The following is a 13336-nucleotide window of genomic DNA, read 5'->3' as shown; positions in this document are numbered from 1 at the left end:
TTGGGTTTTTTTCTTGATGGAAAAAATTATGTCACAGCCTCAAGGAGGGAGCCTATTGTGGCTAGCAGCAACTACCAGAGCACATGCATCAGTCAACTAAAAATAATTTTACAGACTCATTTTTGTCAATGCCCCTCCATCCGTGCTAGGAACTATGTTTAGAAACTGCAGTAAAAGATACTTCTCCCGCTCCCGCACTGCTGATCCACATGATACAACATCAAGCACAGACTAGCTCTTAAATATCTCTGGGGAAACTTCACAGATCTTCTAAAAACAAGACAAATATGCAAAGGCATTTTGAAGGGACCAATCTTAGAGTGTCCTTGGCCTCTTCATGACGTCTGTTGCTAGCAATTTTTTATACAGCAGACAATACGATAATTTCCAAACTTTGCATTAAACCATTGCAGTGGTGTGGAAATCCCTTGCAAAAGAACCAACTGTGCAACAGATGGCAATAAATGCTTCATCACATGAAGTTATATGAGATTTACCCATGTGAGGAGACAAACCAGTGGCAGAAGGATGAGGGTTCTCCCAGCAAACTGGGGAGAAGGCCCAGGTCTCCTTAGATTTCCTTCTCCCTTCTTTATAGCCCAACACAGCACTGATTTCCAGACCCACTTTCCAAGGGAGCAAACAGAGATGGAAGGAAGCCCGCTTCCCAGGGATTGCCATGCAAGTCGTGCTAAAACAATGATGCTGAATGAGCTGCAGTGCGATGCCTCAGGAAGGCCAGTATGCTACCAGTATGCTTGGGAAGAGCCGCACTAGCAAGCTGAGGAATGTCTTTCCATCTCTCTCCTTTAGAAATCTATTTTAGGAGTGTTTTCAGTCCTACACAAGCTCTGCATGCGAGGCACAGGCTGCTTTAAGGCGGTATCAGATTGTATGTGTGTATAAACCCATACTACTTGGGCAATGTGGCTGGCCTCTCAGGACCCTATGGAAAATACATGTGTGTGTTTGATAACCTTCCTAAAAGCAGTACGGAGGGTTCCTGAGGTGCTCTGTCCTGCAAGGACTGGGAGTGCTGATTCGTTTACAGTCAGATTCTTCTTGAGGCTGAAGGGCATGCAGACTTATCATAAAATTGTGGAATCATAGAATAGTTTGGGTTGGAAGGGACCTTAAAGATCATCCAATTCCAACCCCCCTGCCATGGGCAGGGACACCTCCACTAGGTCAGGCTACCCAAGGCCCCATCCAACCTGGCCTTAAACACCTCCAGGGATGGGGCAGCAACAGCTTCCCTGGGCAGTCTCAGCCAGTGCCTCACCACTCTCATCGTGAAGAAATTCCTCCTTATGTCTAGTCTAAACCTGCCCCTCTCCAGTTTATAACCACTGCCCCTCCTCCTATCACTGCAAGCCTTTGCAAACAGTCCCTCCCCAGCTTTCTTGTAGCCCCTTTCACGTGCTGGAAGGTTGCTATAAGGTCTCCTTGTAGCCTCCTCTTCTCCAGGCTGAACAAGCCCAACTCTCCCAGCCTGTCCTCATATGGGAGGTGCTTCAGCCCTCTGATTATCCTTGTAGCTTCCTCTGGACCCGTTCCAACAGCTCCATATCCTTCTTATGTTAAGGATTCCAGAACTAGACACAATACTGCAGATGAGGTCTCACAAGAGGGGAATAGAGGGGCAGAATCATAGCATGGTTTGGGTTGGAATGAACTGTTAATGAACTGTTGGAAGAGGCCCAGAGGAAGCTACAAGGATGATCAGAGGGCTGAAGCACCTCCCATACGAGGACAGGCTGAGAGAGTTGGGCTTGTTCAGCCTGGAGAAGAGAAGGCTCCAAGGAGACCTTAAAGCAATCTTCCAGTACGTGAAAGGGGCAAGAAAGCTGGGGAGGGACTGTTTACAAAGGCTGGTAGCGATAAGAGGAAGGGCAATGGGTATAAACTGGAGATGGGCAGGTTTAGACTGGACACAAGGAGGAATTTCTTCATGCATGGAAGCTGTGGCTGCCCCATCCCTGGAGGTGTTCAAGGCCAGGCTGGATGGGGCTTTGAGCTGCCTGGTCTGGTGGGAGGTGTCCCTGCTCATGCCAAGGGGGCTGGAACTGTATGATCTCTAAGGTCCCTTCCAACCCAACCCATTTTATGATTCCGTGCCCATCCAGTTCCACCCCTGCCATGGGCAGAACCCCTTCCCCACACCTAACTCCCCCCGCTCCCGCCGCGCTCCCCCCGAGGCGAGGCCCCCACTTTCGCGCCGCGGGCGCCGCCCCCAAGATGGCGTCCCGGGCGCGGGGCGGGGCGGGCGATGTGGCGAGGCCCGGGAGGGCCGGCGGGGCGAGGCCGCGGGCAGGGGCCGCGGGAGGGGTGCGGTTGCCGGGGGTTTTGCGGGCTCCGAGTGCGGGATTGTCCTTCCCTCCCTCCGCCGGAGGCCTGAAGGGTGCGATCGGGCTTTCGGGCATGCCGGAGTCCCGCCCGTGCTGCGCCGCCTGCTACCCGGCCGGGAGGGGCTGAGCCCTGCCGCTCGCATCCCCCCTGCTCCTCGGGCTGTGGCCGAAATAACAGGGCGAACACTGCGGGAAAAAGCCGGGACGGAGCATGGTAGGACCGTAAACGCAAGTAGTCGGCGTCGAGGAAGGGGAAGGAATGGCATCCCGGGAGCGGCTGTACGAGCTCTGGATGCTGTACTGCAGCAAGGCGAGTGGCGGGCGGCGGCTGCCGGGCTTTCCCTTTTCTGCTGGGAGTTCGGGGGTTTAAATACGGTTGTAACATCTTCTAACACGTTCAGGTTTTATGTTTGGTTGTTTTTTTTTCCTTAGAAGTTGCAGTAGCTCCTGTAAGGGTATAGCTGTACTTCTTGGACTGCTTAGAGCCTAGTCTCTTGATTTTGCTGTTCAGGTTGGGCTGTTTTGCCCGTGAGGTGCGAATTGCTTAGTTTTCATGTTATTGTAGCTTCATCTTTTAACTACGTGAATGCCTGTGTTCACGTAATTCTTTGTTTTGTGGGGCCGTGGCATTAAGAAGTATTGTGTTCATTTAATCCACTGCTGCCTAGTATTTAGCTTTATCCTTATTGTTTTCTGTACAGCTCCAGTTTCATTTAAACTGTATTAGCCGAAGCCTTCCCAAAGATCACATTGATTAAGTTACTCCGTAGTCTTCCCTTGCTGGTTATCACCGTAACATCTAAGCACTCCATTAATAATAATGAGTTTCCTTCACCTGGTGGGAATGTTATTAAAACACCAGCCTGTATCCATTTGTATTTTACAGTGTAAAAGCTTTTCATATTTTTAAAGCATAGGTCCTAGTTGCTGCTGGTGGTGCTGAGTTTGGACACAAATTGGATAGCAGGTTATCTAAATAGATATTCCTAAAATAAGGAACACACAAAAAATAATTAAAGCCAGGGGAAAGGACTGGCCTTCTCTCATACAGAAACTCTGTGACAGTGGCGGCCTTCGGTGGTCTTATTCTCTAGTTTTGTCATGCCTTTTCACTTTGCAGCCTTATGCTTCATATGTGTTACAGTTTCTTTAACTTTTCAAACCAGTAGGACATTAAGGGTAGAACAAGCATTTTCATTCTTCTTCCTAGTTCATTTCTAAAGAAGGCCCATCTCAAGAGCATAGAATGTGAAATTTTAAGTACAGACCATCTTAACAGCCAAGTGCACAAAGCAGTTGCTTAAGGCTGCACAAAGCAGTCTTAATTTTAGCTTTTCTTAATTTTGGTGGGTGCGAGTTTGCAACCCTAATGTTCTGTTGTATGTTGCTAAATATAGTGCAAACATAACAGCGTGATGTGACTTCTTGCTGCTACCCACTTGGGTCATCTGTTGGGTTGAAACATTTGGATGGATCTGTGCCATTTAAACTAATGCGGTAATGCCAGTGGCAGTAGGAAATGGACTAGCCCTGGAGGAGGTGGATGTTTTGCCAGTGAGTTCATCAATATGAGAAGTACAAAGACACTTGGAACAGACTGCAAGAATCCAGGCTTTCCTCGGCTTTGGGAGACATGGGGCTGCGGAGATGAGCCAAGTTCTTAATTTCTTCACCCAAACAGTTAATTGTCTCTTTCCTCCTTACTTTATAAAATTATTTTGTCCGCCTTGTACCTTTTTCCCCTTTGCCTGAACCTTTCATTCGGATTGTATGCTTTCCATCTCAGTGTTGTCTGCATGCTAGCAGGAGGCTTGCATAAATAAAGGAGTGCTAGTTAAAAGCGTGTGCTTTAGGTCACTGAGAGGATCTTCTGTTTCTTTATGAGAATAACGCATAGGCAGTCTGGTCAGTGCTTAAGTGGTGGAGGACAGACTGTTTAAAAAGAAAAAAAATATATGTACCCAATCTCCTTGAGCTGTTGGTGACTTTTTTGTATTCTTTTTCTTCAAGACCCATATATTAAGAGCAGTTAGGTGGATTCATGTATTGATAAAGACTTGTTCTTAGGAAGAAAAAAAAATTGTTTAAAATAGTTTGTCTTCAAAATTTGAAGGCAACTAGAGTGACTCTTCAAAAAGTGCTAGACACCAAAGTGTTCTCTTCCTTCTCTCCCTCTCTCAACTGGTTCAGGTTAAAATGATATCTCATTCTGTATGACAGGCATCCAGCGCAACAGTGTTTCATCTTGGATTAAGCTTGGTAAAGTTAAGAACAACTGAAGAAGCTAGGACTTAGAATGCTAAATATTGTGAAGCCTTAATGTAAGTTAGATTCTTCAGTCATGTGCTGAAAACATCTGTGTGCTGTACTTTGTTCTCCTTGGGGTATCTAGCGCAGTGGGAAGGTGTAGCAAAAAATAATTACCAGTGACAGGATATAGTGATTCAGGGAGAAGTTTCTTTATACCTGGGGCTGCCCAGTGAAGTGTACTATCGTATGCTGTGTGTTGCACTGTTATGACTTTTTGGGGGCTGACATCCTGGAAAGGAAGGCAATTTTTCCAAACTACAAAAGCTGCTGGAGAGTTGCAGTTGAGTAAGCTGAGAATTTGTTGTGCCACAAGTCCCAGAGATGTGGCTTTAGCTTTTACAGCATTGTTAGCTAAAGAAATGGTGAAATCTAAACTCCTTTTTTTGTGTGGTGCTCCAGATTGCTAATAAGTAGCCTTGTTTGGCTTTTTTCTTTCTTAGAAGATTATGTCTGCGTGGCCAGAAAAGTTTATTTTTGGTTGGTATTTAGTTGCTTTTCATCTGGCAGTTTCTAATCTAAGGCTGGGGTTTGTATTTTTGTTTCTTGCTTCTGTTCCCAAAAAAGCTGTCTTGTAGGATGATAGCTACAAGATTACAGTCTGTTGTTTAAGTTGCCCAATGAAAGTAGTTGCTACACATGATTTGTAATGCTTCTGGTGTTGCATAGAAACAGTTTAAAAAATGAATAAATGTAGTGAAGTTTAGATTTGAGTCACTAGTGCTGTATCACAGCATTGTGTTGTTAATAGTCTGAGCTTTTTCTGCCTTGGATTTTTTTGTTTTTCTTTTGTTTTTTCCTTTTTAATGATGGTGATGTCAAACTTCGTGTGAAGAAAACATTGTTAAGGATGCAACTTGCTGACATGTATTTTGGTGATTTTCCATTAATTTTTTTTGCTATTCAATTATTAGTACACGATGCTGTTCATCAATTGAATATTGAGATGGGTGTAAGCTGCTGTCCTCTTAACTAAATGTAGGAATGTGTGCTATTTAAGATAATTGAATTGTATGTGCAATAGGTAACACAGGTCCTTCTTACAAAAGTCACTAGGAAAACATTTCTTCAGTAGGCTAGGCGGACGGTGGTACTATTGAGTATATGGATTGTCAGTTCAAAGCCTTCAGTTACCTACACAGGAACATGAAGCACATCTTAAGTAAGTGAATATGCAGCAGGTGTCTGAAAATGGTTCACTAATGTACCTGTACGGCAGGAGAAGAGCTCTATTAGGTGAATTGAAGTAGTCTGGGAAAAGGTCGTGCTTTCATGTGGCTGTGACCTTTTTGTGTTCATGTGACTGAGGTAATCTCCTTCAGTTTGCCTTGTAGCCTTAGATGGCGTGACTGTAATAATGTTACTATTGTAATATTACTTGATTAACCTTTTCTTAGATGTTAGCTATGTATCAGTATACACAACTAAGTCATGTTTTATAATCCTCTGAAGTAACTGTTGCTGCAGATGGAAGTTGACTCTCTTTAATTGCAATTTTATAGGTAAGATTTTACCTATGGGTATTTCATGTCCTCCAGTTGTCCTTGTAGGTATTCCACACTCTAAGACATAAAGCGCGTCAGGATTTCTGATATTTTTAATTTTACTCAGGAAGTAATCAGATACCCTTTTATATAGAAAGAGGTTTTTTTTCTCCTCAATCAAAATGAAAAAAACCTAGTCCCTAATTGCCTTCAGGAGGGCTTTCAAAGGTGTGAATGCAGGCGCTTAGCTGCCTTATTCACCTCAGAAAATCTTCTGGTTTCATTGTGTTACAATGGTTCTGAGCTTTTTCTTGCAGTCTCTTCAGTCATTTAAACTCTTCCTTATCTTGTAGGCGATACAATAGTTTGAAGGGAAAGCTGTTTTTGTTCTTCAGACAGCTTCTAGTCCGTGCTCCACATTTCAGAGAGGGAACATTGATTCTTAGTATCATTAATACAGTAGGAACTCCTGTGATAACAGTGGTAAAGCAAATCATAATGTTCTGGTCTTTGCTGATGGGTATGGCTGAGACAATCACCCCTTGTAGTCTTGAGAGCAGCAAATTTGTGATGAGCTGTCATCTTCAATGCACATTCTTATGTTGTGCTGTACATACCTTTTTTTATACGAAGTCTGATTGTATTGAGATAAATGTGTCAGTTTACTGTCTGACATGGTGAGGAATATCTATGTGGTATAAATACCTTCTTGTTGAATGTTGTAGCATAGGAAGAGATGAGGTACTTTTTTATAGGAGAGCACTTTCTAGCATTTGATTGAAAGCTGGACAGAAGAAACATGAAATGCAACTGTATGTGTTATCCTAAACACATCCTAAAGTGGTTAAAGTCCTGTTCCTTTGAGTTATTTTTTTCCGAATTTGGGGTCCTTATAGGCTGCCTTGCAGGAATCAGAAGACCACTTGAATGAGGCAATAAGTGTTCTTGCAAGAAATGAAGATTTCTGTCTCAGGAGCAGATCACTGTGATGAATGAAGTGCTACAAACTGTGGTGTGCTGACAGTGATATCTCTTATGTAATTACATGGCTGTCTCTACAATCAGAAGATCACTGCAATGCAAGTACTTAGAACCTGAGACTTTAACATATAAACACGTGCATTTAGTTGGCTTGAGTTAAACTTACATTTGGATTATGAGGACTAAACAGGTCATTTAAATTATTGTGTGCTCTGTGCTGTAACTGAGAAGAGTCTGTGAAAAAGAATAATTTCTCTTCTTTCACTGTTCTGTGTCTTAACCCTAACACATTATATAGAATTGTGATAAATTTGACCTTAAATTGTGAGAATGAATTTATGTGCCTTTGGATCCTTTTGAGGCTGTGCTCCTTGGCCCAACACATAATGTCCCCCAAAACAAAAAGAGGGTAATCTTGATATTCAGAAAAAGTTGGTTTGTAGCAAGAACCTACCAGTTCCCTCAGTGTGTGTTATTACATCCTTGCTAAGCTGACCTACTTACTGACTGTCACTGACAGAAGTGGTCCTGTCGTATTGTCAACGACTGTTCACTCCCAGTACCCCCCAGACAATATTTTGTAGTTCAGTTGAATCCCTCACTCACCTGCATCAAAAGACTCAGACATTCAGTATCATATTCGGCAAGTGATGTTGGATGTATACCTTCTGGAAGAGTATTATGAAATGACAAGGGATGATTTGTCAGTGTATGTTAAATAATGCAAGGTTTTGCTTGTAAAAGGTTTTTAACTTGTATCCCTGTATAAAGTTGGAGATTATTTGTAAATAATTTTAAAAAAATTATGATCAGATAGGCTTTTAGAGGTTACTATTGTAGGGCATAAAGCAGCACAATTGAACTGAATTTGTTCGCCTAAATGATGCTGTAGTTGTGTTTCTCAAAGAAATGTGCTTTAAGCAAAATTATGCTTAGTTGTGGTGAGGTGCATGTAATTCACCAAGAATATAATCTTTGACATTGAACTGTAAGCCCCATGTAAAACACTGACCTTTGCATCCCAAATATGATCTCATCCTGACTTCAGCTTGCAATTGGCTTGCTTCTTGTGCAATTGCTGGTTTGTCAGTGATTCATATCACATCACTATATGTTGCCTTTGTTATATTAGATAAAGAAGTATTCAGCTATCAGCTAGATGAATGCTTGAGCAAGCCAAATGTTCCGTAAAAGCAGTTTTTTCTTAAAGTCAGTCGTGTAAATTCTAAAATAAGTCAGACAAGATTTATTAAACAATTGCTGTATCAAATAGCTTTTCTACAAATTGTTTTAAATAAATCACTGCATTCTGAGAGAATGTAGCTTGTAAAAGAGCATGTCACAAGTGGCTTGTGGCCTTGTGTTGGTGAAGCTATCTTTGTTCTCCCTTTCTTTATGAGATGCTGAAGTAAGAATGGATATAGATGAACAAGAACAGTTGATCTTCAATACTGAATTTCTTTTCTGCTGTTTAAAGACACGTCTCAGTCAAAGAACTAGGATTTTTTGATATTTACAAACATAGGACTTTTCGTAGAATTTACTTATGTGTATTTGCAAGACACTAGTCTCTCAACTTATATTAGCTGTCACCCTTCTTAACTATAGACCAGTGTGACCTTATCCTGATGGTCGTTCAGAACAGGAATTCTGCCACAGAGAATGTGTATTTCAGGTTGAATTGACACTGCAGATGAATCTAAACAGAGCAGAGATGTAAGAAAATTCTAATATTCTGCAAGCTATGGGGAAATTATTTTGTTTCTTATAATTCTAAAATATATTTGGCATGCACGTATGTAGCTGCTACTTTTAAATAAAGGAGTATCTGTGTTTTGTCCCTGCTTTTCCTGTAAGGTTCAGGGATTTACTGGTGTCCAACATAAGGCTGAAAGTGCTACATGTCTAGAGGTTTGTGGGTTAGTGCTTTACCAAATGAATTAGAAACGTTGAGTTCTGAACATGCCATCGAGTGTATTTCAGATCAAGCTTTTCCTGAAATGAAGGAATCAGTTGTCTGTTAAGTGGAATGATTTACCACAAAGGTAGAAACACAGGCTTCGCATGCGTTCTGATAAAAGAATATACCAGCATCAACTCAAATATGTGGTGTGTTTGTGCTGCAAGACGGAAATAGGGGAAAGGCTTGCCAGCTGCCCACTGGCAGTGAACCCAATTGTGGACAGATACTGTTAAAATATTTACAATCTTTAGAAAGGTTAAGCAGCTGTCGTAGAAGAAAGAAGGGCTTTAATTACTGAGCTTTTCTTGATGAAGAAAATACGCATAAGAAGGAAGAAACCTGCCAAAGCATGCACACAACTCAACAGTACAGATAAGCATCTTTTTTTTTTTAAAACAATTAATTTGTTCAGATGATTGTTTCAAATTTATCTTCTAGTAAATGGGAGGCTGCAGTAAAGGAGGATGTGAGATAAAATATGAAACACCAAGAAATGAAAACTTTGCTCGATTATTCTCATCATAAGTGCTGTTTTGCATTTCACTGAGGTTTCCTCTAAGCATCTGCGAATGTCAACATTAGCTATTTGATTTCTGTGCGGATAAAATATTTTTGTATAGATGCTTTTTCTGATATTCAAAGCATTTCTGATAATCTGTTTCTCTGATTTGTGGTTGAGGATTGCAGGTACCTGTAGTAAGCAGTAGGAGTAAGTGACATTAAGTAATTGTTTGACCATTGAGTAACAGTGCTAGATATGACTGTGTAAAATTAGGAATTAAATTTAACTGTAAGAATAGCGAATTATACTACTATCTAACAGCAGAATGTATTTTAAAACAGTGAGGATATTTTAAGAAGTTAGATTCCAAAAATGTGAGGGCTTTTGAATGCTTAATCTAAAGGTCATTTGAGAGAGGCACAAACAAAACCTCAAGATAAATTAATGGTTAAACACTACTCTTACATAGCACATGGAGCATAAAATCAGAGCAAGTGCTAAACCTTTGATTGTGTGACAGATAGATAGCAATTTAACATAGAAAATATACTTTCATTTGAATAGACTGAACTTGAGAGGCTGGAGGAGGGTTGCAGACATCTTTGAGGACATATTGCTGAAGTCTGAAAACAGTGAATGCATTTGCTTTTAATGATTAATGTGAGGAGAACTGGTACTCTTTTTTATTGTAAATTATCATTCACTAGAGTCTTCTTAAGAACCTGCAGGAGTATCCTATAAGGCATTTAAAACTAATGAGGAGGCAAAGGCAGAGGCTGAAAAGGTAGCACTGTAATTGGAGAGAAGAATTTAGCATTAATGCCAGTAACGTCTGTAAAAAACAAAGTGAAAATGAAGCAGTTTGAGTTTAGATTCCTCTAATAAGATAGCAAGATTATTCTTTTGATAGTAGTAATAATAGTAGTTCAGGAAAGCATCGTACCTTCATATAGTGTGCTGCCAATTTTCACTTGGAATGTCGAAGGAGAATTTAGGAACTGAAAAAGTAGTTCTAAAAGTTATTGAAGCTTCTTACTCTAAAAGCATTATGCAAAAAGAATAAATGTTTAGTTTTGGTGGAGAGTAATTGGAAATGTAACCTGACAATATATGTGGGACATGAGTCCAGAGCTTCCAGTGACCTCATCCTCACGAGTTTCTATAAAGTGGTTGTGGTAGATGTAGGCTGGTTGCAGGTCAGCTTGCCAACTCTGTCAAGAAATGTTTGGCTAATGTATTCAGTTATACAAAACTTGGCATTCATTTACCTGTGCTCTTGCTGAATTTAGGATTAGCTGGAATTAACAGTGTTCTAGATAAATGACAAACTTCAGGGAACCTGTAGGCTGAATGCTTTAGCATGTTCTGAGAAGCAAGGAGGGAAAAGGTTTTATTTGATGTTCTTGAATTTATTTTTTTTTCTTTTAAAGAACATTTTTGGTTGGATCTGTAGTGTTCACATCCCTGCAGTGGCAGGCTTGCAATTTGAGGGAGAAAAAATGAAATATTCATTGGGTATCGTAACCTAAAATTAAAAAAAGTCTCAAAAATGGCAATGAGTGTAGTGGCTCAAGTATGACTGCACACATTTTTTTTTTCTCCACAGAACTTTGTTGTTCACTGTACTGGACGGGTAAATCTTTGGAGAATGAAGCTCAGTGTAGACAGCAAGGGTGCTGTTTGCAGAAATCTACCCTCATTATTTATTTACCTGTGATAATAACTTAAAAACTGTATGAGCAGAGGTGCAATAGATGCCAAATAACAGCTGAGATAATGAAAATTCTGCTATGTCCTAGTTTTCAAATATTTTCTTTTTTTTAAGGGTGCTTTTTAAAAATGAATTTGGTTTTTTTTGTAGCTTCTGTGTATAGTTCTGCTGAAGTAAAGTGTTAATGTAAGACCAGATGAAGTTAAGACAACAGTTGAATTACTAGCTAAAGAAATATGAAGATTTGCATCAGTTAAACTTGGTGTAAAGTTAGTCAGTTTGAAACAAATAGACTTTTTGATAAGGTGTACGCAGCCTCTCAGCCTTTGTCTTTATCTGCTGGAAGACTTGACAAGGTAAAATACAGACTGATGCTTTCACTGTTGCACCTTCCTGCATCCTTTCAGTCTGTGTTAAACTTATTCTCTTGCATGACACAAAGTTTGCAACAATGTTGAGCTGGATTTTGTCCAACAAGTTTCTAAAATAGCCCTTTTCTCATGTAAAACAGGAGCATAACTTCGAGTTTCAAACCAATCAAGCATTGGACTCTAAAGTCTTTCCTACACTATAGTTTGAATTTTCATGAAATTTAGGCTTATCTTGTCAACATAACATTTTGCTATCTCGTTATTTTAGTTGCCTTTGAATTATTTAGGGTGCTTCTTGTTCCTTTAGACTTAAAATACAGCTTTCAGTTTCACTACTGTTAGTTCCTTACATCAACTGTGATGGGAAAAGTGAATGTTAATAGAATGTAGCATATCACGGTATGGTAAATTCCTGGTAAGTGCACTGTGCAAGACTGAAATACTAGCTTGTACATGGAACTTGCCTCATGGCATTTTCTATCAAATGTGACGATGTTAAAATCTGAGTTGGGATTAGCTAGATTCATCCCATGGATGGTATCAGTCACGAGCTAGTTCCAGGCTACAAGGCTATAATTGTGTTGTCATTCAAAAAACAGCAACAAAGAAGAGCAAGAGAGATAAAAATAGAGGCTTTACTTCCATTTTAGTAAGAGAATTCTTTTATTTTGGTTTTGAACTTTTGTTGGATATCTGAAGTAGAAAGGGAATCAAATAACAGCTCTTGGATAATTGTAGTCTTCTTTAATCAGGGGTGTTAGTGGAGGATTATAATTACTTTTCTTGTTTTGAAAATAGAAGAAATGTATTAACTTTGCCTTACAATATTTGTGAGCTAAATTTTGTCATGATTGATGCCTGTAGGTGTATTTTGGTGTAAATCTTTCTGCCAGCCAGAAGTTTTTAACTTGTACCAAAATAGTTGTTTCTATTGTGATTTATGGCAGCTCCCACTTATAAAACTAAACACCTTCACACTCATCGTTATTCTTTAAATTCTAGAAAAGGAACAGAATATTTGTGTGAATTTTGAAATAGGAGGTTTATTACTGCTTGCTGAAATCTTCTTTTGGATCAAGAGTTGATTCGAATATAAGTATTGTGATTAAAACAAAAAGTGTGCCCAAAAGTGATTCCCCTGATAATGAGAATTGATTGGTTGAGTTTATCAAGGCAATTTAGCCAGTTTAGAACAGTTTATCTTGAAGTCATCTTATAATAATTCTAACTATAGTGTTGCTGCTATACTGAAACTTTTCAGGTTTTATTTTGGCATTTTACACATTTGAAAGGTTCAGAAGCACTTTGACGTATTTCAGAATAAAGGCTGCTAGGAGATATCATGCTGACAGTGTTGCCTTTTATTTCTGAAAACATGAAGAGGAAAAAGCTCCCTTAAAACAAACTTTCTAATCCTCCACTGAATATTTTCTTTCAAACGGTGCTGAGAAGTGTTCTACAGCTCTGCATTGTACAGACTACTTCAATTAATTTTAAGACTATTAAACTCACCAGTGATCTAAAGGCAGTATTTCACATTTAATTCCCTAATGTTACATTTTGTAGGTCCAATTCAGCCTTAACACCAAGAGGTTGTTCTTATTTTAAATACAAGGCTTGGGACTGGAAGGTTGCTTACTATAGTACCAGTGCCAGTGAGATTTTATGG

The 13336-nt window shown here is 40.0% G+C and overlaps 1 protein-coding gene across 5 annotated transcripts in view; it reads left to right on the top strand.

The window, feature by feature from the left end:
* The first annotated feature begins 2454 nt into the window (after nucleotides 1–2454).
* Nucleotides 2455–13336, top strand: part of NBEAL1 (neurobeachin like 1) — an 85349-nt gene continuing 74467 nt past the window's right edge. For 2 of the 5 annotated variants that reach the window (XM_069860962.1, XM_069860961.1), the window contains exon 1: nucleotides 2464–2658. In XM_069860962.1, coding sequence (XP_069717063.1) covers nucleotides 2608–2658 — 51 coding nt within the window. In that variant the 5' untranslated portion in view covers nucleotides 2464–2607. Of the gene's footprint in view, nucleotides 2663–13336 lie in introns of all 5 variants that reach the window. The other 3 variants (XR_011337731.1, XM_069860959.1, XM_069860960.1) reach the window with 3 other exon arrangements.

The sequence above is a fragment of the Phaenicophaeus curvirostris genome, chromosome 7 (genome assembly GCF_032191515.1).
Source record: "Phaenicophaeus curvirostris isolate KB17595 chromosome 7, BPBGC_Pcur_1.0, whole genome shotgun sequence".
In the NCBI taxonomy this organism is placed as follows: Eukaryota; Metazoa; Chordata; class Aves; order Cuculiformes; family Cuculidae; genus Phaenicophaeus; species Phaenicophaeus curvirostris.
This window is presented reverse-complemented; position numbering and strand designations above follow the sequence as displayed.